Source organism: Sapajus apella, unplaced genomic scaffold (genome assembly GCF_009761245.1).
Source record: "Sapajus apella isolate SASKATOON/1434 unplaced genomic scaffold, GSC_monkey_1.0 scaffold24, whole genome shotgun sequence".
NCBI classification, from domain to species: domain Eukaryota; kingdom Metazoa; phylum Chordata; class Mammalia; order Primates; family Cebidae; genus Sapajus; species Sapajus apella.
Window position 1 is genome coordinate 22,569,453 of NW_022436964.1, and position 27,299 is coordinate 22,596,751.

At 38.7% G+C, this 27,299-nt stretch overlaps 1 protein-coding gene across 3 annotated transcripts in view; it reads left to right on the forward strand.

Moving 5' to 3' along the window:
• Positions 1-27,299, forward strand: part of UHRF2 (ubiquitin like with PHD and ring finger domains 2) — a 105,930-nt gene that overhangs the window by 61,756 nt on the left and 16,875 nt on the right. For all 3 annotated transcript variants that reach the window (XM_032291092.1, XM_032291093.1, XM_032291094.1), the window contains 5 exons: positions 7,356-7,465; positions 11,931-12,117; positions 16,230-16,353; positions 16,581-16,688; positions 20,037-20,141. In XM_032291092.1, the coding sequence (XP_032146983.1) occupies positions 7,356-7,465; positions 11,931-12,117; positions 16,230-16,353; positions 16,581-16,688; positions 20,037-20,141 (634 nt within the window). The remainder of the gene's footprint in view (positions 1-7,355; positions 7,466-11,930; positions 12,118-16,229; positions 16,354-16,580; positions 16,689-20,036; positions 20,142-27,299) is intronic.

Sequence of the window (27,299 nt, forward strand, 5' to 3'; positions counted from 1 at the left end):
GATTTGATAAGGGAACTTGGAGTTAAAGTTCATACTTGTTTTTTTTTTTTTATTTTATGAGTACCAAAAAGTATATGCTTGAACTATCTAATTCTATTTTTATGTTGTCATTTTCTATTTATTTTAACTTGAAGAAATTTGAAAACAAGTTTGGGATTTAAAAACATTTTTCAAAATAATTTGTTCACTTACTGTTGCAATATATATTATATTTAGTACCATGATAAGTTATGCTGATTTAGATATTCATGAGTAGCATTGAATCCTATAGCAAGAAAATTAATTTACCTTATTAAAACTACAGATATAGACCAAGCATGGTGGCTCGTGCCTGTAATCCTAGCACTTCGGCAGGCCGAGGTGGGCAGATCAGTTGAGGTCAGGAGTTTGAGACCAGCCGGGGCAACCTGGTGGAAACCCCCCTCTACTAAAAATGAAAAAACATTAGCCCGGTGTGCTGGTGGGCGCCTATAATTCCAACTGCTCGGTAGACTGAGGCAGGAGAATCATGTGACCCTGGGAGGCGGAGGTTACGGTAAGCCAAGATCACACCACTGCTTTCCAGCCTGGGTGACAGAGTGAGACTCTGTCTTTAAAAAAAAAAAAAAAAGAAAAAAAAAAAAGAAAATACACAAAAAAAAACTACAGATACATTTTCGATTCACTGTCATTTTTATGAAGCTTTTATTCACTAAATTTTTTTCCTACTTAAATTTCTATAGTGATGTACTTACTACTGAATATACCATTCTTAAAGAACACATGTTTAATAAGCATATCAGGTTGTAAGTCAAAGGTCACCGTGCTTCAGCCCTTCTGGCCTTCTTGTATTGCTCAATCATATAAACATGCTCCTGCCTTGGGGCCTTTGTACTTGACGTTCCCTCTGCCTTGTCTGTCTCACATGTTACTTGTTTGGCTTGCTCTGTGTCTTGTTTTGGCTCTCTGCTCAAAAGTATTTTCAGATACTTTTGACCTTTCTTGATCAACCTATGTAAAATCACATACGTAGTAGACGTAAGCTACTTGAATTCTCCCTTACTCTGAGTTTTTTTCTTTATTATCACACCATTTCTATTAGTTTCCTATTGCTGTTATATCACATTACCACAGACTTAGCAACAATAAATCGTAATTACAGTTTTGGAGGTTAGAAATCTTAAATCGGTTTGGATTTCACTAGGGGAAAATCATTGTCAGCAGGCATATGTTCATTTTTTGTAGCGTCTAAGGAAAAATTCATTTTCTTGCCTTTTCCATATTTTAGAGGCCTCCCACATGCCTTGGCTTGTTACCTGCTTTCTCCACCTTCAAAGCCAACAATGTTGCTTCCCTCTAACAATTATTTTGTGGATACATCTCCTTTATATTCTCTCCTCTGCCTCCCATTCCTCTGTGATTATAGGGATCTACCTGGGTAATCTTCCCATTTAAATTTTTTTTTTTAATGTGCAAAGTCCTATTTGCCATATGAGGTAACATATTTATAGGTTCCTGGAATTACGACCTCTTTGGGGCCCATTGTTCTGTCATACCACTGAAATGTTAATGCTTTGTTTTATTTGCTGTTGTGTGCCAGGCCCTGTTCTAGGCACTAGTTATAATAGATTTACAGTAAACACAGTATCTCATAGATTCTGAGAGAACAGTTTTTTTTATATTTTAACATCTGAAATAAAATTATATGTTAATATTGCTGTTGGGCTGACTAAAGTTGAATTTTTTCAAAGATTTGAGTTTGCTTTTACCAGTCACTTGGGAGTGCCATTTAACTTTAACTCTCTGCTTGAACCTTTTTAGACCATACAGATAGCATGAATCCAGGCCTCTGAACCAGAATGAATCCAGATTATCATTTAATTCTTGGAGGATGCTTTTTTATGCATATACCCAGTGGTAGTATTGAAACAAGAATGTTTCTTGATCTGCAAGGTGGTTTATTTCTCCCTTTAACTGTGAGAACATGTTGGTGGTGTCTAAGCTTTATTTGAAGGTCTTCCTTAGATACCTCATCACAGTCTTTTTTTCTTACTTGAGATTACATATTGTGTCTTTTAGTTAGTTCCTGATTACCATTTGGTGTCCCAGCTTTATTTGGGAGTTCTTACAGAGTGCCTGATTTCAGGCTAGTTTATTTTTCAGTAGCATATACATTGTTTTATAATTATTGGCCTATTAGATTCAGTGAAATATGATATTTCTTGAAAGAATGATTATATGCATGTTTTTATTATGATCGATGACTTTTAGTTTTGTGCATAAAGAATGTGATAAGCCTTTAACTAAATTGATAAATAAGTGTAAAAGTGACTTGGCCTTAAATTTGTAACATTTATTGAATCACTTAAAGTAGTACATGGAAAGCATCTGCTTCCAGGTAGGGTGGGAAAACTGGCAGTAGATAAGTGCTCTTAGCTAAAACAACTAGAATAGTCAGATCAAATAGTTTATCATCTCTTAAAAAGAGAAGCATGGTTGGGATTCTAAGATGACAACAGCAATGACTTTTAAAATCTCCTTAAATGTCCTGGCAATATAGAGCAAAATATTACTAAATTATCTAATTCAAAAACTCATGGACAACATCTGCAGTAAAACAGGGTGATACGGTATCCTGATAAGCCCCAAAATAGCTGATGGGATAAACAGGGAAAGCTTCAAGACCCGTGTAGTATCGGTGGCTATTCAAGAGAAATGTGTGTAGAGTCCAGGAATTCTAAATGATCAGTTAGCTCAGCAAACTAATTTGAAATTAGCAGCTATGGTAACTGTCTTTCAAGGTAACTCCCAATGATTCCTGCTTACTAATACCCTCATGTCGTTTTCAGCCATATTTTACTAAGGCGACTCTATGACCAGCAGAATATGGTATAAGTGATGCTATAGCACTTCAAGATGAGGTTTTAAAAAGATAACCAGCTTCCATTTTGGGTGCTCTTTTGGATCACTTCCTCTGAGGGAAGCCAGCTGCATGTTATGAGGCTATTCAGGCAGCTTTATTTTCCCTTTAGATGAGACTGCACCCCCAGCTAATGGTTTAACTGCAATCTTGTGAAGGATCTTAAGCCAGAACTACCCAGCTAAACTACTCCTAGATTCCTGACCCACTCCAATATGAATAAGTACAAGCAGTTTGTGGTGGGGTCTGAAGGGGTTTAGAGTACTCTTTAAACTCTTTAAAATGGTCAGCTATAGCTCCATTTCAGAACTAAAGCTCCATATTGAGAAGAAACTGTTAGAAACAGGATTAAAACTCACTCAGTAGGACAGGAAGAATAGAGACAAAGGAAAAAGGGGTCCCTTTAGAAATAGGGGAGGAGAATAGAGTCAGAAGATTTCAGAAAGTAATCTTCCATACTGTCTTTTTAAAATTGTTTTTGAGATATAACCTACATGCAGTAATATGTACTTACCTTAAGTGTATCTTAAATACCGTGAACATTGAAAAGACAGACACATCACCACTAATCAAAACACAGAACATTTTCATCACCCCCAAAAGTTTCCTTGGGTCCCAGACCACCACTGATTTGCCTTCTGTCACATTAAATTTTAGCCTCTAGAATTTTGACTGTTTCTGCAAGAAATGTGTACTCTATGGCTGTGAACTAGCAAAAGGTGAAGTGGAATTAGATCCTTTAAAGGGTTCAGGAAATTTATCTTAGGAAAATAAGCAAAAGGAAAGCATTGATGTTAAATTCTGTATGAAATTGGAAGAGAGTGAGAAAATAAGGAACAGTATAACATGCTTACATGGAAAATATCCCAGAAAGACAAGCATGAATCAAGTAAAGGAGAGCTAAGGATTTTAAGTCTAGCCAAACTAGACTTTAGTATAACAGCTATAAACAGACTGTCATTAACTTCCAAGAACTGGAGGAATAGTATATTGTTCTCATGAATCCTTCCTAAGGATTCTTCAGGAGAACTAGGTTCAGACAATCAAGATGACTGAAAATAATTTGACATAAAGAGTTGCGCTAAACATTTAAAATATTTCTATGCTTATAACCAGAACATACTGAACATAAAAGAGAAAATGTGGTGTCTACTGGCTCTATTACCTGACACGGTTGGCTATATTATAACTAAAACATGGAAGGGAAAATAAAACTATTTTCAGTAATGGACAACTTGCAACAACGTCTTGCATGTAATGTGGGATAAAGCAAAGGAGTATTTGTAATATTCTAATTTTGGTATCCTTGAGAATCAGGATTTTTTGGTTGGGGGAAAAAGGAAAAAATATACATAATTTTTTTTTAAAAGTAAATATCCTTTATCCCTGAATTTGAATATAAAGCATTAGTATGAACATATGAGATGTTTTGTGTTTTAGTGTGTATATTAATGTGTATGTTTAAAACTTATACCCTGCAAACAATTGCAGTAAGCTTTCCTAGTACCTAACTGTGGCCTTGAAATACCCTTTCCCATTGAAAGAAACTCCTGGCTGGGGGCATAAAATGTTTACAATAAACGTTGACTATCTTGTCATGCAAATAAGGAGTGCCACGAAGTCTGCTAAGTTCTCCTCAGAAGGGTTTGAGTCAATCAGAAATTCCTACTGGTCAAAGATGAAACAATTTGAACATTGATTTAAAAAAAAAAAAAGGGTTAGCCGGGCGCGGTGGCTCAAGCCTGTAATCCCAGCACTTTGGGAGGCCGAGGCGGGTGGATCACGAGGTCAAGAGATCGAGACCATCCTGGTCAACATGGTGAAACCCCGTCTCTACTAAAAATACAAAAAATTAGCTGGGCATGGTGGCACATGCCTGTAATCCCAGCGACTCAGGAGGTTGAGGCAGGAGAATTGCCTGAACCCGGGAGGCGGAGGTTGCGGTGAGCCGAGATGGCGCCATTGCACTCCAGCCTGGGTAACAAGAGCGAAACTCCGTCTCAAAAAAAAAAAAAAAAAAATGGGTTAGACATATCAAATATATTTAAATCCACGAGTCCATAGTAACACAAAAACTTGTCACAACAGAAGTTGTTAGAGAATTGTTTATTTTTTAATAGGGAGTCTTGCTCTACTGCCCATGCTGGAGTGCAGTGTGGTGTGATGTCGGCTCACCGCAACCTCCACCTCACGGTTCAAGCAATTCTCCTGCCCCAGCCTCCCCAGTAGCTGGGACTGCAGGCGCCTGCCACCACACTTGGCTAATTTTTTTTAATTTTTAGTAGAGATGGGGTTTTCACTATGTTGGCCAGGGTGGTCTCAAACTGGATCTCGTGATCACACGCCTCATCCTCCCAAAATGCTAGGATTACACCAGCCTGGCCAACATGGTGAAACTCTGTCTCTACCGAACCCAGCCTAGAATGATTTATTTTTAAAACTGCTAAATAAGCATTTTATCTGTCTTTGTTATATGAACTATACCACTGGGTCACCAACTAGTTAAAGAGGTAATTTCTCTATAGAATTGTTGTGCCAAGTAAATGAGATGAGAAGGGAATGATAGAATGGGAATATCAACACAGTTTTTAATCCCTAATGAATTAATGTAGTAGCTGCCATCATGAGAGGAAAAGAGACAAATAACTAGGTGCTTCCTGATGGAAATAGACCTGAATGAACCTAAATCTGATTGAGTTTTTAGCCCAGGAGTTGGCAATATTTTTTTCCATGAAGAGCCAAATAGTAAATAGTTTAACCTTTGGGGGCCAGATGGTCTGTCACAACTACTCAACTCTGCTGATACAGCAGGAAACCAGCCATAGATAATACATGAATGAATTGGCATAACTAAGTTCTAATAAAACTTTAAAGTTTTTTGACTTCAGATCAACTACCAATGTATAAGAAATATGAATGACAGAAAAAACTGTTTAAACCATACTTTGGGAATGCAAAGATCAAAAATCAAGACTGTGAGAAACACTATATAACAAATGGTTGGGATTCTTAACATATTTCAAGGAGGAATGAGATGGCATGTGAATTTATAGATTAGAGACTTCAAACATAGGCAAAACTGTGTTTTAGGGAGTTAGACAAGCGACATGAAAAAGGTAACAGTAAATTTAAGGTAACAGTAAATCTTTGGAGGACATGAAGTTGTCATTGGGAGGGCCTCCATGGTAGTTGATGTTCCTCTGTCTTATATCATTGTTGAAGGTCACAAAGGATGTGCATGTGATTATTGGTTAGCGACCCATTTCTGCATTTATATATATTTGACATTGAAAGTATTTAAAGAAAGGGCAAAAGGATGGAAAAAGTCTTCAGGCAAGTGCTAACCAAAAGAAAGCAGACTTTTGATTGAGAATGCATTACTAAAGATAAATATTCGATAAGATTTAGCCTTCTTAAATCTGTACTTAATAACATCAAAAATATAAAGCAGAAGCCAACAGATTAGAAGGAGGAATAGGCCAGGTATGGTGGCTCATGCCTGTAACCACAGCACTCTGGAAGGCCGAGGCGGGTAGATCACCTGAGGTCGGGAGTTTCAGACCAGCCTGGCCAACCTGGTGAAACTATGTCTCTACTAAAAATAACAAAAATTAGCCGGATGTGGTGGCGAAGGTCTGTAATCCCAGGTACTTGGGAGGCTGAGGCAGGAAAATTGCCTGAACATGGGAGGTAGAGACTCCTCCCATGAGATTGGGTGAACTGAGATTGCACCACTGCACTCCAGCCTGGTGGCAGAGTGAGACTCTGTCTCAATAAATAGAGAAATGTACAAATCCATAGCCATAGTAGGAAACTTTGAAGAAGTGTATACAAACAAATATGAATTGCATCTGACAAGTATGATTTAGTATTTGAAAGACTTTATAAAAAGGGCATCTTATTTTTGTCCAGAAGTTTATTATATTTATTGGAAATTTGTTTTTTGTAAATTTTTAAATAAGTTCTACAGAATTATCCCATGTAATTACACTTTCACAAAAGTATATGGAAATATATTGCTTACATAAAAAATGTTAAAATTCTACCAAAGGCCAAAACAAACAGAAAACCTACCTTATTTCTTGATAGAAAGGTTTAATATTGCACAGATATAATATTGCACAGGAAGTATATTTAAATCTTGCATTTTAATTGACAAGGTACAATTTTATCTAGTCCTTTACAAGATAGCCACTGCTTACCAGATAATCTAATGAAGTATGTATTTTTTTTGGCCTCATATTACCCTAAAGTTATGCTTAACTTTGAATGTCAACTAATCACTATTGGAGTTTTCCTACTATTGAAAACAGTAATTCAGAATGATTGGAATAGCTCTAATCTCAATTTATAAATAGGCCGATTACAGTGAGGTTCTAAACTGACTAATTATTATTGTTTGTATATAGTTTAGATTTTGCTGGTAGAAGTTAACCTTTCTTTCTTTTTTAAACAGAGGTTCTGAAGGAACATTAAATGACTGCAAGATAATATCTGTAGATGAAATCTTCAAGATTGAGAAACCTGGAGCCCATCCTCTTTCGTTTGCAGATGGAAAGTTTTTAAGTATGGATTTTTGCTTTTGGGTTTAGACTACATGTGTTGTACCTGATTGAACTTTATTTTTACTGGTCACTGAATAACTTGGAAGTATAAAACTGTAGCCCATACAAACTTATTTTCAAGACAATAGTTTTGATCTAAGATTAATTTTGTTTTAATGAAATTTTCCCAAATGATAAAATCTTATCTTTAAAGAAATATATTGTCTTGGTATTTAATTGCTATTTTTCTATTTTAAAAATATTTATGGATATGTAATAATTGTAGATACTTATGGGGGTATATGTGATGTTTTGATACAGGCATACAGTGTGTAATGATCAAATCTGGGAAATTGGCATATTCATCACCTCAAACATTGACACTTTTTGTGTGCATTGGGAATGTTCCAAATCTATTCTTTTAGTGATTTTGAAACATACAATAAATGTTAACTGTAGTCCCCCTATTGTGCTTCTAAATATTAGACCTTATTCCTTCTAACTATATTTTTGCACCCTGTAGCCAACCCTTCTTTATCCCCTGCCCTACTTCCCTTCCCAGCCTCTGATAACCATCATTGTATTCTCTACCTGCACGAGATCAATTTTTTTGGCTCACACATACGAGAGAGAACGTGTCACATTTGTCCTTCTGTACTTGGCTTCTCTCACTTAATGTTCTCGAGTTTCATCCATGTTCTAAATGAAAGGATTCTATTATTTTTTATAGCAGAATAATATTTTATTGTATATGTATACACCACATTATCTTTTATCTGTTGATGGGTTTCCCACAGTTTCCTATGTTATAATAGATTCTGTCTATAACAGAAAAAGCCCGCTTTTGTAATTTTGTAGCCATGCAAGTTTAGTTTTTAATAATAAAATTTATTTTTTCACCAGTAAAGCCTGAGAATTACAGTGCTGACTGAGCCCTGAATTTCTAGGAGGTAATAAATGACACAGATATAAACAGTAGAAGGTTAAAATATAGCTGTATCTCTCCATTTTATGATTTTCCTTGATATTAAACATTTGGTAACAGAGATAGGATTAGATTCTTGGTCTTTTCATTCATGATGAGTTTTTTGGTTTGTTTTTTGTTTTCTGTTTTGGGACAGTTTTGCTCTTGTTGCCCAGGCTAAAGTGCAGTGGCACGATCTCTGCTCACTGCAACCTCTGCCTCCCAAGTTCAAGCAATTCTCCTGCCTCAGCCTCCTGAGTAGCTGGGATTACAGGTACATGCCGCCATGCCTGGCTAATTTTTGTATTTTTAGTAGAGATGGGGTTTCATCATGCTGGCCATACTGGTCTTGAACTCCTGACCTCAGGTGATCCACCCACCTCAGTCTCCCAAAGTACTGGGATTACAGGCATGAACCACCAAGCCCGGCCTAGTAAGAAGAGTTAATTGCTGTAGATTATTGTGTCTCATGGTCCCTCCTAAGATTTTTTGTGATGCATAGTTTGTTGACTTTATGCCATTTGTCAATGTTTAATATGTTTTGGAAAAGAAGTGTTTAAAGCTAAAAGGCCCTGCCCAACCTCTTTTCACCACAATTGTATAAGGTTAGAATAAGACAAGACGTGACAAATTAGTAAGTAGACTTCCAGATTACCAGACTAGGCCATTCTCATTTTTTGAGGCTACAGTGCTCAATATATCTGGATCTGAATTAAGAACCTTAAGGCATGACAAACCTACTTAATGTGACTCCATCATTCCTCAGTAAAACACAATACAAAACCAAGATGACTAGATTTTTCTGGCATCTTTCTGTATCATTTCCTACTCTCAGTGTATGTGGATATATTTGTTCTCTCTTTGTTCTCTCTTCTGCCTAAGGCCAATCTTGATAAAGCCATCTGTTGAACTTTTATGTAAAAAAAAACCATTTCCAAGGCAGACTGCCACTTGTCAGATCACTCTTCAATCCAGAAGATCTAAACATGTCTTTGACATTTTGAGACTATTCTGTTTCCATTGCTTATTTGTTGTCATAGCCACCTTAGTGGCAGAGAAACAAAATTGTAATCTTCCATTAATTTGCAAGAATAAGCAGAGATCAATTAAAGTTAGTACCAAATCAGTAGCCTTAATGCTTCTTCCCTATATCACTTGTCAGGTACTGTTCCCATTTTTCTTACATTGCTAGATCAGCTCTGATATGGTGAATTTTCTCACAATTATATAAATTCAAACAGTATTGAACTCCCAGAAGGCAATCTTTTTAATAATGCATGTCATTCAAGACATCTTCCTATGACCATTTAATTCTTTATTTATACAATTAATATTGTTTAAAAAATAGGTTTTATCACCTTATTTTTGAATTTAATATACATGGATATTTTACCCTTGTAAATTTACCTTTTTTAAATAAAATAGAATTGTTTCCCTTTTCATTAACAAGTAAGTTATGGTTTTATGAATATTGGTATAAGACTTTTGTGTACATGAATCATACAAAACTTTTTTGTATACGTTAATTAAGGTAATGCTTTGGCAAAAGGTATCTGAATTTAGAAGGAGGTTAATAAAGGGTACCTCTTGCAAGAGTTCTGAACCAGCTGACAAGACAAAATATTAACTGAATTAAAAATGCAACCTCAATTACTGGTAAAGAGTAGCTTGATGGCATAGCTTGTGGGAAAACCACAATGAGCTTGCCAACTAGCTTAGTACAGCCACCTCAAGGAAAGGTTTGGATCTGCAGGAGAGATGGACTGTTTTCATTGGTTGGGGTGGACAGGGAGAGTGAGAACAAATCCCTCATGATTATAACCTTTTGATTAGATACCTAGATGTATAGCAGAAACCCACCAACTGAATAAGCCACTCTGCCTCCACAGAAGAGTAATAAGAAATGCGATAAGACTCTAACACTGAAAATCTAAGTTATGTTTTTCTGAGTATTGTAAAATGGCCTGTTAAATGTTTATCAATTTGCATTTTCACCAGTGTGCCTATTTCTCCATATCCTTATCAACACTGAACATTTTATTGTTCCTAGTCTCATAGGAGTTAAAGACCCAACGTATTGTATCTCTCTGAATGGAATTAAGTATCTACCTAAGGTCTTGCCCATAGTTTCTCAGACTTTCTTGGCTCTTTGAGCCATTAGTGTCTCAGTAGGTTTTTCTTGGCACTCATAGACCAAAAGAAATGCCTAACAGTTCCATTTATTAAGTAGTTGGGTCCAAATAACTGTCAGACAAATCGTATTTCTGCCAGGTGCGGTGGCTAATACCTGTAATCCCAGCACTTTGAGAGCCCAAGGCAGGAGGATAGCTTGAGCCAAGGAGTTTGAGACCAGCCTGGGCAACATTGTGAGGTCCCATCTCCACAAAAAGATAAAAAAAATTGCCTGTCATGTGGTATGCACCTGTGGTCCCAGCTACTTGGGAGGCTGATGTGAAGCTGCAGTGAGCTAAGATCATGTCACTGCACTTCAGCCTGTACAATAGAGGGAGACCCTGCCTCAAAAGAAAAGTGTATTTCCTTTGAAATTTTCAGATACACTCTGGTGCCCCAATTACTTCACTACACTGCCCTTGGGTATATTGGTACACATTTGGGGAACTGTGGATCTGTATATGTATGTATAGAAATTTAAGGCCAAAGTATACCCTGTCCTCATGTTTGCTGACGATTAAATTTTTCACTGGCATATGTCTGGGCCATATTCCTGAAAATCTGACTCAGTAAGTCTAGGACGAGGCTTAGGCATTTATTCTTTTTTTTTTTTTTTGAGACTGAGTCTCGTTCTGTCACCCAGGCTGGAGTGCAGTGGTACGATCTCAGCTCACTGCAACCTCCACCTCCCTGGTTCAAGTGATTCTCCTGCCTCAGCTTCCCGAGTAGCTGGGACTACAGGTGCGCACCACCATGCCTGGCTAATTTTTGTATATTTAGCAGAGGCGAGGGTTCACCATATTGGCCAGCCTGGTCTTGAATTCCTGACCTCGTGATCCACCCACCTTGGCCGCCCAAAGTGCTAAGATTACAGGTGTGAGCCACTGTACCCGGCCTGGCATTTATTCTTAAAGCCTCACACTTGATTATTTTTTCTGGATCCTTTCTTCTCATTGGAAAAGCTGTATGCTGGCCCGGCACGGTGGCTCATGCCTGTAATCCCAGCACTTTGGAAGGCCAAGGGGGACCAGATCACCTGAGGTCAGAAGTTTGAGACCAGCCTGGCCAACATGGTGAAAACCTGTCTATACTAAAAATACAAAAATTAGCTGGGTATGGTGGCAGGCATCTGTTATTCCAGCTACTCAAGAGGCTGAGGCAGGAGAATCACTTGAAACTAGGAGGCAGAGTTTGCAGTGAGCCGAGATCTCACCATTGCACTCCAGCCTGGGTGACAGAGTGAGACTCCATCTCAAAAAAAAGAAAAAAAATCCCAGCTGTTTTCTTTATGAGGTTCATAAATATAAAAATTGTTTTAAGACTAGGCTTGCTATAATTTTGTTCTTAATAGGGCGAAATGACCCTGAATGTGACCTATGTGGTGGAGACCCAGATAAGAAATGCCATTCTTGTTCCTGTCGTGTATGTGGTGGGAAACATGAACCCAACATGCAGCTTCTATGTGATGAATGTAATGTGGCTTATCATATTTACTGCCTGAATCCACCTTTGGATAAAGTCCCAGAAGAGGAATACTGGTATGATTATCGGGTTTTTATTGTCGTTGTTCTTGTTATGTAAATAATTAAACATGAAATATGTGTTTGAACCACCTAAAGTAGATTTTAAAGGTACATAATGTAAAAGTGCTTACAATGTTGTGACCTGTGATTACTTAGCATTTATACCTCTGTTCGATTACAAATATTTTGTAACAATCTCTGAACCATCTCTAGCTCCATTTTTTAATCCCTTCCATTCCTTCTCCAATATAAGAATCTGTGTTCATTCAAAAATGCAAATCTGATTGTGTTACTTTGTTGCTTCAGAAGGTTTATGTTGCCTTACAGGAGGACCCTGTGTAATATTTAGTTTCTTCTTCAGCTGTATCTCTTACCATTTTCCTCTTTCATTTCTCCAAATACTCTACACTCTAGCCAGATTCAGTATCTTTCAAATCCTTAAGTAAGCGATGTTCTTTTTCAGGTTGTCACACTTGACACATTTTCATCTTGGAAGCGTTATCCTCTTTGCTTAACTTGAAGATGATATTAATCCTTTAGCATTTCAGTTAAATGTGACTTCCTCTGGTAATCCTTTATGGATGGTCCTCTACCCCCAACCATGTTAGATACTCTTGTTATGTTCTATAATAGTACTTAATATTTACTAAACACTAACAAAGTGGTTTATATGGATTACTGTGTTTAATCCTATGACGTTGATGCATAGAACAAGGCAGCAATTATACTTGCCAAAGTCTGTTACTCTCCTATGGAGTAGCGATAACTACAAAGAGAAATGATTAGAAAAGAGACTGGGGAAAATGTGCCCAAAGTTGAACCTTTTAATACCATGTTAAGGAACTTTTTTCTTTTTAAACTATGGGCCATATTGCTATTATGTGTTTTTAAGTAAGATGGATAACAGTCAGAAATAATTGATGTCACAAGTGGGTAATTGGTATCTATACGAAAAAATAGGTTGTTGCTTTGATCTCTCCCCAACCTGTTGGGAAGGTGTTTGCTGTATTATGACAGGCTGTGAAGGTGAGAAAAAGGAGGAAAGGATATATCTTCCTTTACCTCTTACTACTACCTCACATGATCACTCTGAATCTTACATCACTAATAACTATTTCCTCTAAAGTCTCATATTTTTCTTCTTTGTTGTTTGATGGATGACATATTTCTGCTTCTCTAAAATACAAACTCTTTCACCTGCTCTCACAGTTCCATAGTCTTTCCAGAAACTTCACCTCTTCAATTAATTCTCTCCCAAGTTGCCATTACTAAATCATTCTCATTAGCCTTCTAGAATCTCTTTAATTTGCAAAACACACACGAACCTTCTTTGAACCCATTTCTCTCACCAGCTGTCTACCCCGTTCTCCGCTTCTTTCGTGGCAAAGATTGTCAAGTGCTTTCTCTACTAATTGTTTCCGTTTCCTCTCCTATTCATACTTCAGCACTCCAGTCTGGCTTCCCTTCTACTGTATCTGCTTATGTCAGGTTCACAGACACATTTTATGTATAAACCTAAGGGTCAATTCTCATTCCTTCCTCAACTGCTCAGCTGCTTACTCTGTTTTATAGATTTGAGATCTTAAGATCTTGGTTTTCTGTGGATTTTTGTTTGTTTTGTTTTTTGAGACAGAGTTTCACTCTTGTTGCCCAGGCTGGGGTGCAATGGTGCAAACGCAACCTCTGCCCCCCAGGATCAAATGATTCTCCTGCCTCAGCCTCCCGAGTAGCTGGGATTACAGGCATGCGCCACCACACCCAGCTGATTTTTAGTACAGATAGGGGGTTTTCCATGTTAGGCTGGTCTTGAGCTCCTGACCTCAGGTGATCCACCTACCTGGGCTTCCCAAAGTGCTGGAATTATAGACGTCAGCCACTGTGCCCGGCCATGATCCTGTTTTTCTACTTACTTCACGGGCCTTTTCTTCTTAGTCTCTTGTTAATGTTTCCCTTCACCTACCAGATTTCAGAGTCCCCACACAAAGCACTCCCCACTTATTTTATCTTTATGCTCGCTCCCTAGATGATCTCGTCCAATCATGAGATGCTAAATATCAAGCTAATAGTTCTGAATTTATGTCTTCATATCTAATCTCCCTGGGCATTATATTCCTATATGCAGTTGGTTAGCATCACAAAATTAGTCCAGATGGGGTTCTTGATTTCCACAAACTCCCTAAAATCCTGCTCTTCTCCCAGTCTTCAGTAATTAATATTAATCATTTTATCTATTTGCTCATGCCAAAAAGCCAAACCTAATCCTTGATTCCTCTTTTGTTCTTTTCATATACTCTACATCAGTAGATTTTAACAGTCCATAATGTTTTCTCCATTCTCACCTCCCAGCCCAAACTGCCATCTCTTCCTTGAATTTCTGTAATAGATACCTAACTAGTGTCTTTGCTTCCTTTCTTCCGTTGCAGCAGAATAATTTTTAAAAGGCCTAAATTAGGTCATTCGTCTTAGTTTAAAACCTTCTGATGTCTTCCTGTTTCACTTAGAATAAAAGTCTAAGCCCTAACCATTTATGACCTGGCCCATGTGTACTCTCTAACTTCCACTGCTTATCACTAGTCTGTCTGCTTACTAACTTTGGTCTGTACCCACCTTTATCTTCCTCAAAACATACCATTTTTTTTTTTTTATTTCTCATGACCTTTGCACTTAACTGTTTCTTTGCCAGGAATGCTTTTCTTGGGTTATCTACTCTAAGAAGCATTCTGTTTTTAGTCACTCTTACCACATAACCCTGATCTATTTCCACTTAACACGTTCTGAAATTCTTTGCTTGTATGTACTGGTGTTTCTTAACTACTTATGTACAAACATTTTTATCACAAACATTTATCACCAGCACCAAAATAGTGCCTTGCACATAGGAGGTTCTGAACAAACCTGTTGAAGGAATGAATCAATCCCAGAATCAACTTTAGGATGATATAATTCAAAGACTATCTTGTATTACTCTAGAGTATAGCTCTACGTTCATATCAACGTCTTTCACTTCACCTGGAACTCCTTAACCTTAAATCTTTTCTGTTTCTCCAAATCATGTTGTCTGGATATTTAATCTCTGCAGTAATTTTCTCATCAAACAGATAATACTTGCTTTAAATCACAGAATCTTTAATAAAATTAGTTACAAAGATGAGCCCATCAGATAAAATACAGCTTTTCTTTAGGACACTTAATTTTTGGAAGCCTTCCTGATTTCCCAACTAGAAAGGACTTAATTCATAGTATTTAGTGCCTTCTCAAACATAATTTGCTCAAGATCAGGGACTGAATTATTTAAATTTTTCTCTCCTATAATGCTCAACAAAATATCTCATAATTGGATTGACTTGTGGGCATAATCTTCTTTGCTTTAAAAGCTACATGGAATAGGTAATTGTGAAATAGAAAGTATGGGCAAAGAAATTTTAAGATTAATTGGGCAGTTGGTCATTAGATCTTTGTTAGGGTATTCCCAAAGCTTCTATTCCTTGGTGACATAAGAATAGCCTCATCTCATTTTGTAGACATATGCCTTGCTTTTTAGAAAAGATTCTAGGCAGTTTATGAAATACAAGTTACAGTAAGGTAATCAATTACAAATAGGCTAAAGGACAAGTAAGCATAGGGAATTAAAATTGAGCTATCGATAAGGTTAATATAAACAAACATCCTTGAAGTCCTATATACTGGTTATATAAACTACAGTTTTTCTCTGGGAATTCTAATAATCAATTTAGATGGGGAGATGTATCTGTTACACAGTTGAATGTTCTAGGAAGATCTAGCTACTTTTGTTTTAATGACAGGAACTTCAAGTTTCTGTTCTCAGAGTTAGCAATTGGAGTTCATGGCATCATTTTGAATCTCATAACTTTGTCTGAATTTGGAACTGAATTTGAGGATTTATAATAAAATCTTTAAGTTCTCTAAAGGAATGACAAGAATATTTTTATAGCCGGCCTAACCATGTAAATATTTTGAAAAGTTTACTATTTTAATGCCAGCTAAAGCTCTGTAATATATACCAAATAATGCATCCTAAAACTTGTTCTAACCTAGAAAAGCTAATATTCTGTTACTAACCCAAATAGGGTATTGTGAAAATTTCTTTATTCTTTTTTGTTTTAAAGGTATTGTCCTTCCTGTAAAACTGATTCCAGTGAAGTTGTAAAGGCTGGTGAAAGACTCAAGATGAGTAAAAAGAAAGCAAAGATGCCATCAGCTAGTACTGAAAGCCGGAGAGACTGGGGCAGGGTAAAGAAGAAATTCCCCTTTTCTTCCTAGTAACAAGTTGTAATATATAATGTTTTAATATCAATAGTAGTAACGGTATAAAAAAATTAAACTATCATTAATTGTTAGTATCAGTGGTACTTAAATTACATAAACAATTGGGTTCCTATTTTATTCACATGAGAATTAGGGGCTTTCATTAAAATTTAATATAACTGATTTCTCAAAGTTTGTTTTGTGACTTTTAGGGAATGGCTTGTGTTGGTCGTACAAGAGAATGTACTATTGTCCCTTCTAATCATTATGGACCTATTCCTGGTATTCCTGTTGGATCAACTTGGAGATTTAGAGTTCAGGTATGTTTTAACATTGGCTTAGTTGAAAGGGGAAAATTGGCTATCAAATTATAGCAATGTTAATGTCTGTTGATTGTAAGTGAGCCTAACACATAACATTCACTTGTTAGAATGAAAGATTTTCTTTAGGATGGGTATATTCTTTCTGGGGGTTAACAAGGGAACATACCTCACAGAATTGGACGTTAGCTATGCATTTTCATTACTCTGTTGTTACTGTTCTGTTATAGTTAATGGTAGTAGTAACCATTATTGTTAAGCTTTCTAAACAACTTTTCTTGCCAGAAATTTCACTTTTGAAATATTAAACTTGAAATCATGTGGCAAATTCTCATCGAGTGTGGTTGAACTCTAAGCTTGTTTCAGGTGTTTTATTTGGAATTTATCATCCTGAACGAATGATAAGACATTGGGCAGAGGAGGTGCTAGCTAATCCAAGAATAAAATTATTTCCTGTTTCTAGTTAGAGACACCCAGGATTCTGAACATTAAGAGCGGCTTTAATTTTTATCTTGAATGGCCCTGGTGCTCAGACCTTTAATACAATTATAAAAGTAAGGTAATGTACACTCGTCCCTTGGTATCTGTGGGGGATTGGTTCCAAGATCTCCCACTGACACCAAGTCTGTGGATGCTCAAATTCTTTATACAGGCTTGTGTGGTGGCTCACATCTGTAATCCCAGAACTTTGGGAGGCCACAACAGGCGGATCACTTGAGGCCAGGAGTTTGAAACCAGCCTGGCCAACGTGGTAAGACCTGTCTCTACTAAAAATACAAAAATCAGCCAGGCGTGGTAGCAAGCACTTAAAATCCTAGCTACTCAGGAGGCAGAAGCAGGAGAATTGCTTGAACCCAGAAGGCGGAGGCTGCAGTGAACCAAGATTATGCCACTGCACTCCAGCCTGGGAGACAGCCTCTGTCTCAAAAAAAAAAAAAAAAAAAAAAAAAAAAAAAAAATCCTTTATACAGTGATGCAGCATTTGCATATAACCTACATGCATCCTCTTGTAGACTTTAAGTCATGTCTAGATTACTTATAATACCTAATACAGTGTAAATGCTGTGTAAATAGTTGTTACACTGTGTTGTTTGGGGAATCATGACAAGAAAAAGTCTGGACATACTCAGTACAGACACACCATCTACTTTTTTTCCCAAATATTTTCTACTCTCTTGAGTTGGCAAGACCTGTGGATCAATTAAAAAGCTATGTATGTATTAAATATGAGTAAATAGTTTATATTTGAAAAACCCACCCTAGTTTTCATCCCCGTTTTCTATTTTTCAGAGGCAACTACTTTAAAATTTTAGTTGTTTCCTATGGATTTACCTCTTACTACTTTTTTTTGTTTGTTTGTTTTTAAAGAGACAGGGTCTTGCTCTATCACCCAGGCTGGAGTGCAGTAGCAGTTACAGCTCACTATAACTTCAGACTTCTGGGCTCAAGTGATCATTCCACCTAGCTAGGACTAAAAATGTAAAAACGTGTACCATCATGCCTGACTGTTGGTTGTTTGGTTTGTTGCCCAGGCTAATCTCAGACTCCTGGCCTAAAGCAGTGCTCCAGCCTTGGCCTCCCAAAGCACTGGGATTGTAGGTGTGAGCCACTGCTCTTGGCCTACCTTCTTCTGCCTTTATTTTAGACAGGGTCTTGTTCAGTTGTGTAGGCTGGGATGCAGTGGCGTGATCACAGTCCTCCTGGGCTGAAGCCGTCCTCTAGTCTCAGCCACCAGAGTAGCTGGAACTATAGGCACACACAACCACACCCAGCTGATTTTTGTGTTTTCTTGTAGAGTCGGGGTTTCACAGTGTTGCTCAGGCTGGTCTTGAATCCCTAGGGTTCAAGTGATCTTTGTGCTTCAGCTTCTCAAAGTGCGTGTGAGCCACTGTGCCCAGCCCTACATTCTTATTTCTATTAATAAATAACGTGTTTATCGTACTTTATTCTTCATCTTTTAGTTGCATTAACTTCTTTCTGTGGAAGATGAAATACTAGTTTAATGCTCTTGTGTTCTCTCATCTTTGCCATAGTTGTATTACAATTTTGGTTGAACCAGTATTTGAAGTTTAGGTTATTATGACTTTGGATATATAAATACAATAAAATACTGTATGTAAATGGAATATAATATTATAAATATAGTAAAAATACACTGTTTCTAATCACCTTACTTTTTTTTGCTTCTTTTTTTCGTACCTCTGTACCTCTTTCCAGGTTCTGTTGCTGTCAGCTTCTTGTTGGCTTCTAAAAGGTTCTAAATGCCTTCCCCCCACCCCTCGCATGCCAAACTCTTAGGCAAACTTGAATTTCAGCTTCTTTTACTCTGCTAAGAACAATTGTATTGGCTAGACATTGTGGCTCACAGCTGTAATCCCAACTTGGAGGCTGAGGCAGGAAGATCACTTGAGCCCATGAGTTCTAGACCAGCCTGCTGGGCAACATAATGAGACCTCTGTGTCTACCAGAAAAAAGAACAATTCTATAAAAAACAGATGAACTCCAACACCTTTCTCAGGGATTTTGAAGTTCACAAAGACGTGACACTTGTTTCAATGAGGCAGGAATGAAGATACAAGGGAAAAAGCAGTCAGCCATTGAAGCAGAAAAGCAGAAATGAATAAAGTAGAAATGGATAGCACGTTTGGGTAACATTGAGTAGTTTTGGGTCAGGCATATAAGTTCCCAGAAAGAGAAGCTGGAGATAAGGCTAGGAAAAATAGATAGGAGCCATATTAAGCAGTTGAAAGTCAAAGCAGAATTGTTTTTTAAGAGAATTATCCAGTTTGTGATACCTAGGATGGATTTGAAGGGGCAAAAGTAGAGGCAGTAAAACAGGATCTATTGTAAACATTCATGACTCAAACTAAGATTGAACAGTGTAAGTAAAAGAAGATGGATTTGAGAAATTTAGGAGGTAAAAGAAGCAATCCTTGTGATCAAAAGGGTTTGAGGAATAAGGGAGAAGAGTGGGGCTAAAATAACTCCTGCATTTTGGACTTCGCAAACTAGGTAGGGAACAGGGCCATTATCCAAGACTAGAAATAAAGGGAGAAATGATACATACTGCTGCTAGTTCTCTCTTAGCTGAGTTGAGCTGGAAGTTCCAGTAGATAAAAGATTATTATTTACTAGTCATTGTGCAACTCAGAATTCTACCCAATCAGTTTTACAATTTTCAGAACCTAAAGGATATAGTTAAGGAGATGTAAAATGAGAGAGCAAAAGATAGAACTCTGTGAGACTCACTTCTTGAGTCTTTAGGTACCAATAATATATATGAAAGCATTTTGTAAATGTATCTTAACTGTTCAGAGGTACTTTGAGACTCTTTTACTCGATTTATAGGTGAGCGAAGCAGGTGTTCACAGACCTCATGTTGGTGGAATTCATGGTCGAAGTAATGATGGGGCTTATTCTCTTGTCCTGGCTGGTGGATTTGCAGATGAAGTCGTAAGTCATTATATAAAGTTATTCGTTAGAACCTGCCTTGATCATTTGGTAAAATACAAAAGTTTTTCCTAGGATGCATCAATTTTTGTATTGAAGTAATCAGTTCTATACAAGTTAGGTAGTAAATCATTTGGCAGTATATTCTTTACATGTACTATGTACTGGTTTGACTTGTATGTGTTTGGTAAGTGAGTTTTACAAGAAAAACACTCACATTCTCTACAGCTTTTTTTTTTTTTTTTTTTTTGAAAAAACAAAAAAGAGTCTTGATATATTGCCTGGGCTGGAGTACAGTGATCTCAGCTCCCTGCAACCTCTCTGCCTTTGGGTTCAAGCAATTTGCCTGCCTCAGCCTCTTGATCATATGAGGTTTCACGTGCCCACCATCACACCTGGCTAATTTTTTAAATTTTTTTGAGATGGAATTTTGCTTTTGTCGCCCAGGCTAGAGTGCAGTGGCAGTCTCGGCTCACTGAAACCTCTGCTTCCTGGGTTTAAGCGATTCTTCTGCCTCAGCCTCCCAAGTAGCTGGGATTACAATCATGCACCACCATACCCAGCTAATTATTGTATTTTTCATAGAAACATGGTTTCATCACGTTGGCCAGGCTGATCTCAAACTCCTGACCTCATGTGATCAACCTGCCTTATCTTCCCAAACTGTTAGGATTACAGTTGTGAGCCACAGCACCCAGCCTCTATGGAGCTTTTTTTCCTCCTCCTCTTTTAAATTTTCTCTTTAAAAAAATAAAAACTTTGGTTCCAGTGTTAAAGATCTATGGAGCTTATTTCTTTTAATTAAACTTATTATTTTGAGGCAGTTGTAGATTCACATGTAGCATTAGAAATAATACAGAGGGCCAAGTGCAGTGGCTCATGCTTGTAATCCCAGCACTTCGAGAGGCTGAAGCAGGTGGATCTCTTGAGCTCAGCCTGGGCAACGTGTCAAAGCCCTGTCTCTACCAAAAAATAAAGAAATTAGCAGGGTGTGGCTGGGCATGGTGGCTCACGCTTGTAATCCCAGCCATTGGGAGGCCACGGTGGGCAGATCACCTGAGGTCAGGAGTTCAAGACTAGCCTGACCAACATGGAGAAATCCTGTCACTACTAAAAATACAAAAATTAGCCGGGCATCGTGACACATGCCTGTAATCCCAGCTACTCAGGAGGCTGAGGCAGGAGAGTTGCTTGAACCTGGGAGGCAGAGGTTGCAGTGAGCTGAGATCATGCCATTGTACTCCAGCCTGGGCAACCATAGCAAAACTTCATCTGGGGAAAAAAAAAAAAAAAAGGAATATAAGTGGGTGTGGTGGCACATGCCTGTAGTCTCAGCTACTTTGGAGACTGAAGCAGGAGGATTGCTTAACCCCAAAAGATTGAGGCTGTAGTGATCCATGATCGTGCCAGTGCACTCCAGTCTGGGCTACAGGGAGCAAGACCCTGTCTGTTAAAAAAGAAAAAAGGAAAGGGAGGAAGGAAGGAATATAGAGATTCTGTGCCCCCTACCCAGTTTCTCCCCAGTGCTGACTATCTTGCAGAACTATATAGTATAATATCAGAACCAGGATGTTGACACTGTACCGTCTGGGGCTGAACATTTATATTATCACAATTTCCATTATTGTGTTGTGTTGCCCGTTTATAGCTATACCTATCATATGTAGCCCCTAACTGCTTCTTAACGTCTGACAACCACAAATCTTTCCTCCTCTTTTTATGCTCTCGTTGCCCAGCCTGGAGTGCAGTGGCACGATCTCAGCTCACTGCAACCAGCCTCATGAATAGCTGGGATTACAGGTACCCACCACCACGCCTGACTAGCTAAATTTTGTATTTTTAGTAGAGACAGGGTTTCACCATGTTGGCCAGGCTGGTCTCAAACTCCTGTCTTCAGGTGATCTGCTCATCTTGACTTCCCAAAGTGCTGGGATTACAGGCATGAGCCACCACTCCCAGCATTTTTTTTTTTTTTTTTTTAAAGACAGAGTCTTACTCTGTCACACAGACTGGAATGCAGTGGCATGATCAGCTCACTGCAACCCTGCCTCCCAGGTTCAAACGATTCTCCTGGCTGAGTTTCCTGAGTAGCTGGGACTACAAGCATGTACCACCATGTCTGACTAATTTTTGTATTTTTAGGAGAGACAAGGTTTCACCATGTTGGTCAGGCTGATCTCAAACTCCTGACCTCAAGTGATCCATCCACCTCAGCCTCCCAAAGTGATGATATTACAGATGTGAGCCACTGCATCCAGCCTCTTTTCTTTATTCTTATAATTTTGTCACTTCGAGAATTTTTATAAATGGAATTACGTAGTACATAACTTTTAGGATTGGCTTTTTCCACTTGGTGTAATTCTCAGGAGATTGTGATATGTATCAGTAGCTCATTCCTTTTTATTGTCGAGTACTAGTCCATGGTATGGATGTACCACAGTTTGTTTAATCATTTACTTGTTGAATAACAGCTGGGTTCTTTTGAGTTTTTAGCTATTACAGATAAAGCTACAGCAAATATTTGTGAACAGGTTTTTGTAAACGTAAGATTTTATTTCTCTGGGATAAATGCCCCCAAAGTGCAATTCCTAGGCCACATGTGGCAGTTGCATGTTTAGTTGTTTAAAGAAACTGCCAAACCATTTTCCACAGTGACTGTACCATTTTATATTCCTGTCGGCAAAATGTGAGTGACCCAGTTTCTCTGCATCTCACCAGTATTTGCCGTTGTTGCTGTTTTTTTGTTTTAGCCATTCTGATAGTTGTGTAGTGATATCTTATTGTTGGACATCATTTGCTTATTTGCCATCTGTGTAGCCTCTAGTAATAGACCTTTTCAGGTTTTTTGGCATTTTCTAATTGGGCTGTTTGTTTGTTTTTTTTTTTTTTACTGTTCGTCAGATCTGCAGTTTTCAGGCATTTACTTGCTTTCATGGATTGTTATAAAGATGAATTAATTCGCATAGTTATGAAGAGCACAAAATATAGCATGTTTTCAGACAGAAATAGAAAAGCTTTTCATCTTTCCAAAAGGCACATTTGGCAGTGCGTTTACATTAACACGGCAAAGTAAATGAAAATGGAAATATTTAGGTTCATCCTTTTCATACTTCTTTAGCATGCATGTTTTGAGGCTCTATATTTATGTATTTGTCAGAAATATAAAGGATGTCACATAGTTTATTACAGTTAGCTCTTGGAATTTTTTAAAGGCTCTATAATAAACCAACTAGAAATGTAGTCTCTTTAACATTTGTTTTTAGCGTCTGATCAATTGTATTTGATCTGGTCTCTGATATTTGTTGTATTTGAGACTTGGGCCAAATTATTTAACTCTAGTAAACCTTAGTTTCCTCATCTGTAAAAAGAAGAAATAGTATTTTATGTCAGGAAGATGGTTACATTAAATGAGATAATTTATGTAGTCCTGTGCATATAACACGGGCTCAAATGTTATATTCTCTGTAGCAGAATATTATCTTAAATAGGGCCAGGCACAGTGGCAGGCGCCTGTAATCCCAGCACTTTGGGAGGCCAAGATGGGCTGATCACTTGATATCAGGACTTCAAGACCGGTCTAGCCAACATGATGAAATCCGGCCTCTATTAAGCGACAAAAATTAGCCAGGCGTGGTGGTGCATGCCTGTAATCCCAGCTGCTTGGGAGGCTGAAGCAGGAGAATCTCTTAAACCCAGGAAGCAGAGTTCGCAGTGAGCCAAAATCACATCACTGTATTCCAGCCTGGATGACAAAGTGAGACTCTGTTTTAAAAAAAAAAAAAAGAAAAGAGGCCCCATGACCATGCCTCCTCGGATGCTGCTTCAAGTTTGCTGGGCTGTGTATGAACTATTTTTCCATCCGTGTCATCTTCCAGGGGAACCATCACCCCCAGGATTTAACTCAGCTGCTTTCCATGGACACAGTAGGCTTACAGGAAAAGTCCTTTTATTGACTAAATAAAAGATAAACCATTAAGTAAACACATTCATATACAGCTTCTAAATAAACCTACCAGACTTTGTCCCCTACTCTTAGAAGAGATAAACAACTGGAACCTGGAAAGAAGATGGCCAAATAGGAACAGCTCTGGATTGCGATTACCAGCAAGAGCTACGCAGAGAGGGATTGATCTCTGCATTTTCAAACGAGGTACCAGGTACATCTCAAAGAGACTGGTTGCACTGTGGATGTAGCCCAAGAAGGGCAAGCCAAGGCGCTGCCTCACCCAGGAAGTGCAGTCCCCACAGGACACCCTCTCCCTACCCAGCGGAGGCCATCTGAGGCTTTTCCAGCCACTCCAGCACTCCAGTTCAGACACTGCACTTCTCCCGCAGTTTTTACTGCCCACAGACCAGGAGATTCCCAGGCTGAAAAGCCGGGAGTTTACAGCATGGCAACCAGCACCGCAGGTTTCGGCACTGAAACTCACACAAAGCTGGGTGGCCTTTTTAACTGGCGTCTGAAACGCCTGGGAGACGGAGCTGCCCATTCAGCTGAAAAAGAGGGGGCTGAAAGCTGGGAGGCAGGTGATCTGGCTGTGCGAGTCCCACCCCCACAAAGACCAGCAACCTGAAACGCTCTAGCTTGAGAGTTTCCCACCAAGCACAGCAATTGTAGCTTGACCCAGGATGTTCAAGCTCTGTTGGGGGAAGGACATCTGACATTACTGAGGCAGTCTGTCACTACCGAGGCAGTCGACCATTACCAAGGCACTCTGCCACTACCGAGGCAGTCCTAACTGTACCTCTGTAAACAAAACCGCAAGGAAGTTTACACAGCAGCAGGGCAGAGCCTGTGGCAGCTCAGCAACGCCTCTGCTGGCAAACTGTGACTAGACTTCCTCCTTGCTGGGCAGGGCATCTCTGAAAACAGGCAGCAGCACATCAGGAATTTATAAATAAAGCCCCACCTTCCCAGGACAGAGCACCTGGGAAAAGAGGCGGTTATGAGTTCTGCTGCAGCAGACTTAAACATACCTGCCCAGCAGATCTGATGAGAACAACATAGCTCCCAGCACAGCACTTGAGCTCTGATAAGGGACAGACTGTCTCATCAAACAGCTCCCCGACCCCCATATATCCAAAAGAGGCACCTCATAAAGGAGAGCTCTGGCTGACATCTAGCGGGTACCCTTCTGGGACAAAGATAACAGAAGAAAAATAGGCAGCAACCCTTAGTGTTCTGCAGCCCTCGTGGGTGATTCTCAGGGAAGCAGAGCCTGGAGTGGACCTCCAGCAGTACTGCAGCAAAGGGTCCTGACTGTTAGAAGGAAAACTAAAAAACAGAAACTGCTTCAACATTATCAAAAAGGACATCCACTCAGAGACCGCATCTGAAAGTCACCAACTTCAGAGGTCCACAAAGATGGGAAGAAAGCAGTGCAAAAAGGATGAAAACACCAAAAACAAGAATGCCTCTCCTCCTTCAAGGGATCACAACTTCTCACCAGCAGGGGAATAAAGCTGGATGGAGAATGAGTCTGATGAATTTACAGAAACAGGCTTCAGAAGGTAGGTAATAACAAACTTCTCTAAGCTAAAAGAACATGTTCTAACCCAATGCAAAGAAACTAAGAACCATGAAAAAAGGTTAGACGAAATGCTAATGAGAATAAACAACTTAGAGAAGAATGTAAATGGAGCTGAAAAACACAGCACAAGAACTTCATGAAGCATACGCAAGATTCAATAGCCGAATCGACCAAGCAGAAGAAAGGATATCAGAGGTCAAAGATCAACTCAATGAAATAAAACAAGGCAAGATTAGAGAAAAAAGAGTGAAAAGAAATGAACAAAGCCTCCAAGAAATATGGGATTATGTGAAAAGACCTAATCTAGGTTTGCTGGGTATACCTGAATGTGATGGGGAGAATGAATCCAAGCTGGAAAACACTTCAGGATGTTATCCAGGAGAATTTCCCCAACCTAGCAAGGCAGACCAATATTCAAGTCCAAGAAATACAGAGAACACCACAAAGATACTCCGCAAGAAGAACAACTCCAAGGCAAATAATCATCAGATTCACCAGGATTGAAACGAAGGAAAAAATGCTAAGGGCAGCCAGAGAGAAAGGTTGAGTTACCCACAAAGGGAAGCCCATCAGACTCACAGCTGATCTCCTGGCATAAACCCTACAAGCCAGAAGAGAGTGGGGGCCAATATTCAATATCCTTAAAGAACTTTCAATGTAGAATTTCATATCCAGCCAAACACAGCTTCATAAGTGAGGGAGAAATAAAATCCTTTACGGACAAGCCAACTCCCATTCACAATTGCTACAAAGAGAATAAAATACCTAGGAATACAACTAACAAAGGATGTAAAGGACATCTTCAAGGAGAACTACAAACCACTGCTCAAGGAAATAAGAGTGGACACAAACAAATGGAAAAACATTCCATGCTCATGGTTAGGAAGAATCAGTATCGTTAAAATGGCCATACCACCCAAAGTAATTTATAGATTCAATGCTGTCCCCATCAAGCTACCAATGACCTTCTTCGCAGAGCTGGAAAAAAACCACTTTAAACTTTGTATGGAACCAAAAGAGAGCCCATATAGCCAAGACAATGCTAAGCAAAAAGAACAAAGCTGAAGGCCTCACACTACCTGACTTCAAACTATACTACAAGGCTACAGTTATCAAAACAGCATAGTCCTGGTACCAAAACAGAGATATAGACCAGTGGAACAGATCAGAGGCCTCGGAGGCAACGCCACACACCTACAACCATCTGATCCTTGACAAACCAGACAAAAACAAGCAATGGGGAAAGGAGTCCCTGTTTAATAAATGGTGTTGGGAAAACTGGCTAGCCATGGGCAGAAAGCAGAAACTGGACCCCTTCCTGACACTTTACACACTAAAATTAACTCTAGATGGATTAAAGACTTAAATATAAGACCTAACACCATGAAAACCCTAGAAGAAAACCTAGGCAAAACCATTCAGGACATAGGCATAGGCAAGGACATCATGACCAAAACATCAAAAGCATTGGCAACAAAAGCCAAAATAGACAAATGGGACCTAATTAAACTCCAGAGCTTCTGCACAGCAAAAGAAACAGTCATTAGACTGAACTGGCAACCAACAGAATGGGAAAAAATTTTTGCAATCTACCCATCTGACAAAGGGCTAATATCCAGAATCTACAAAG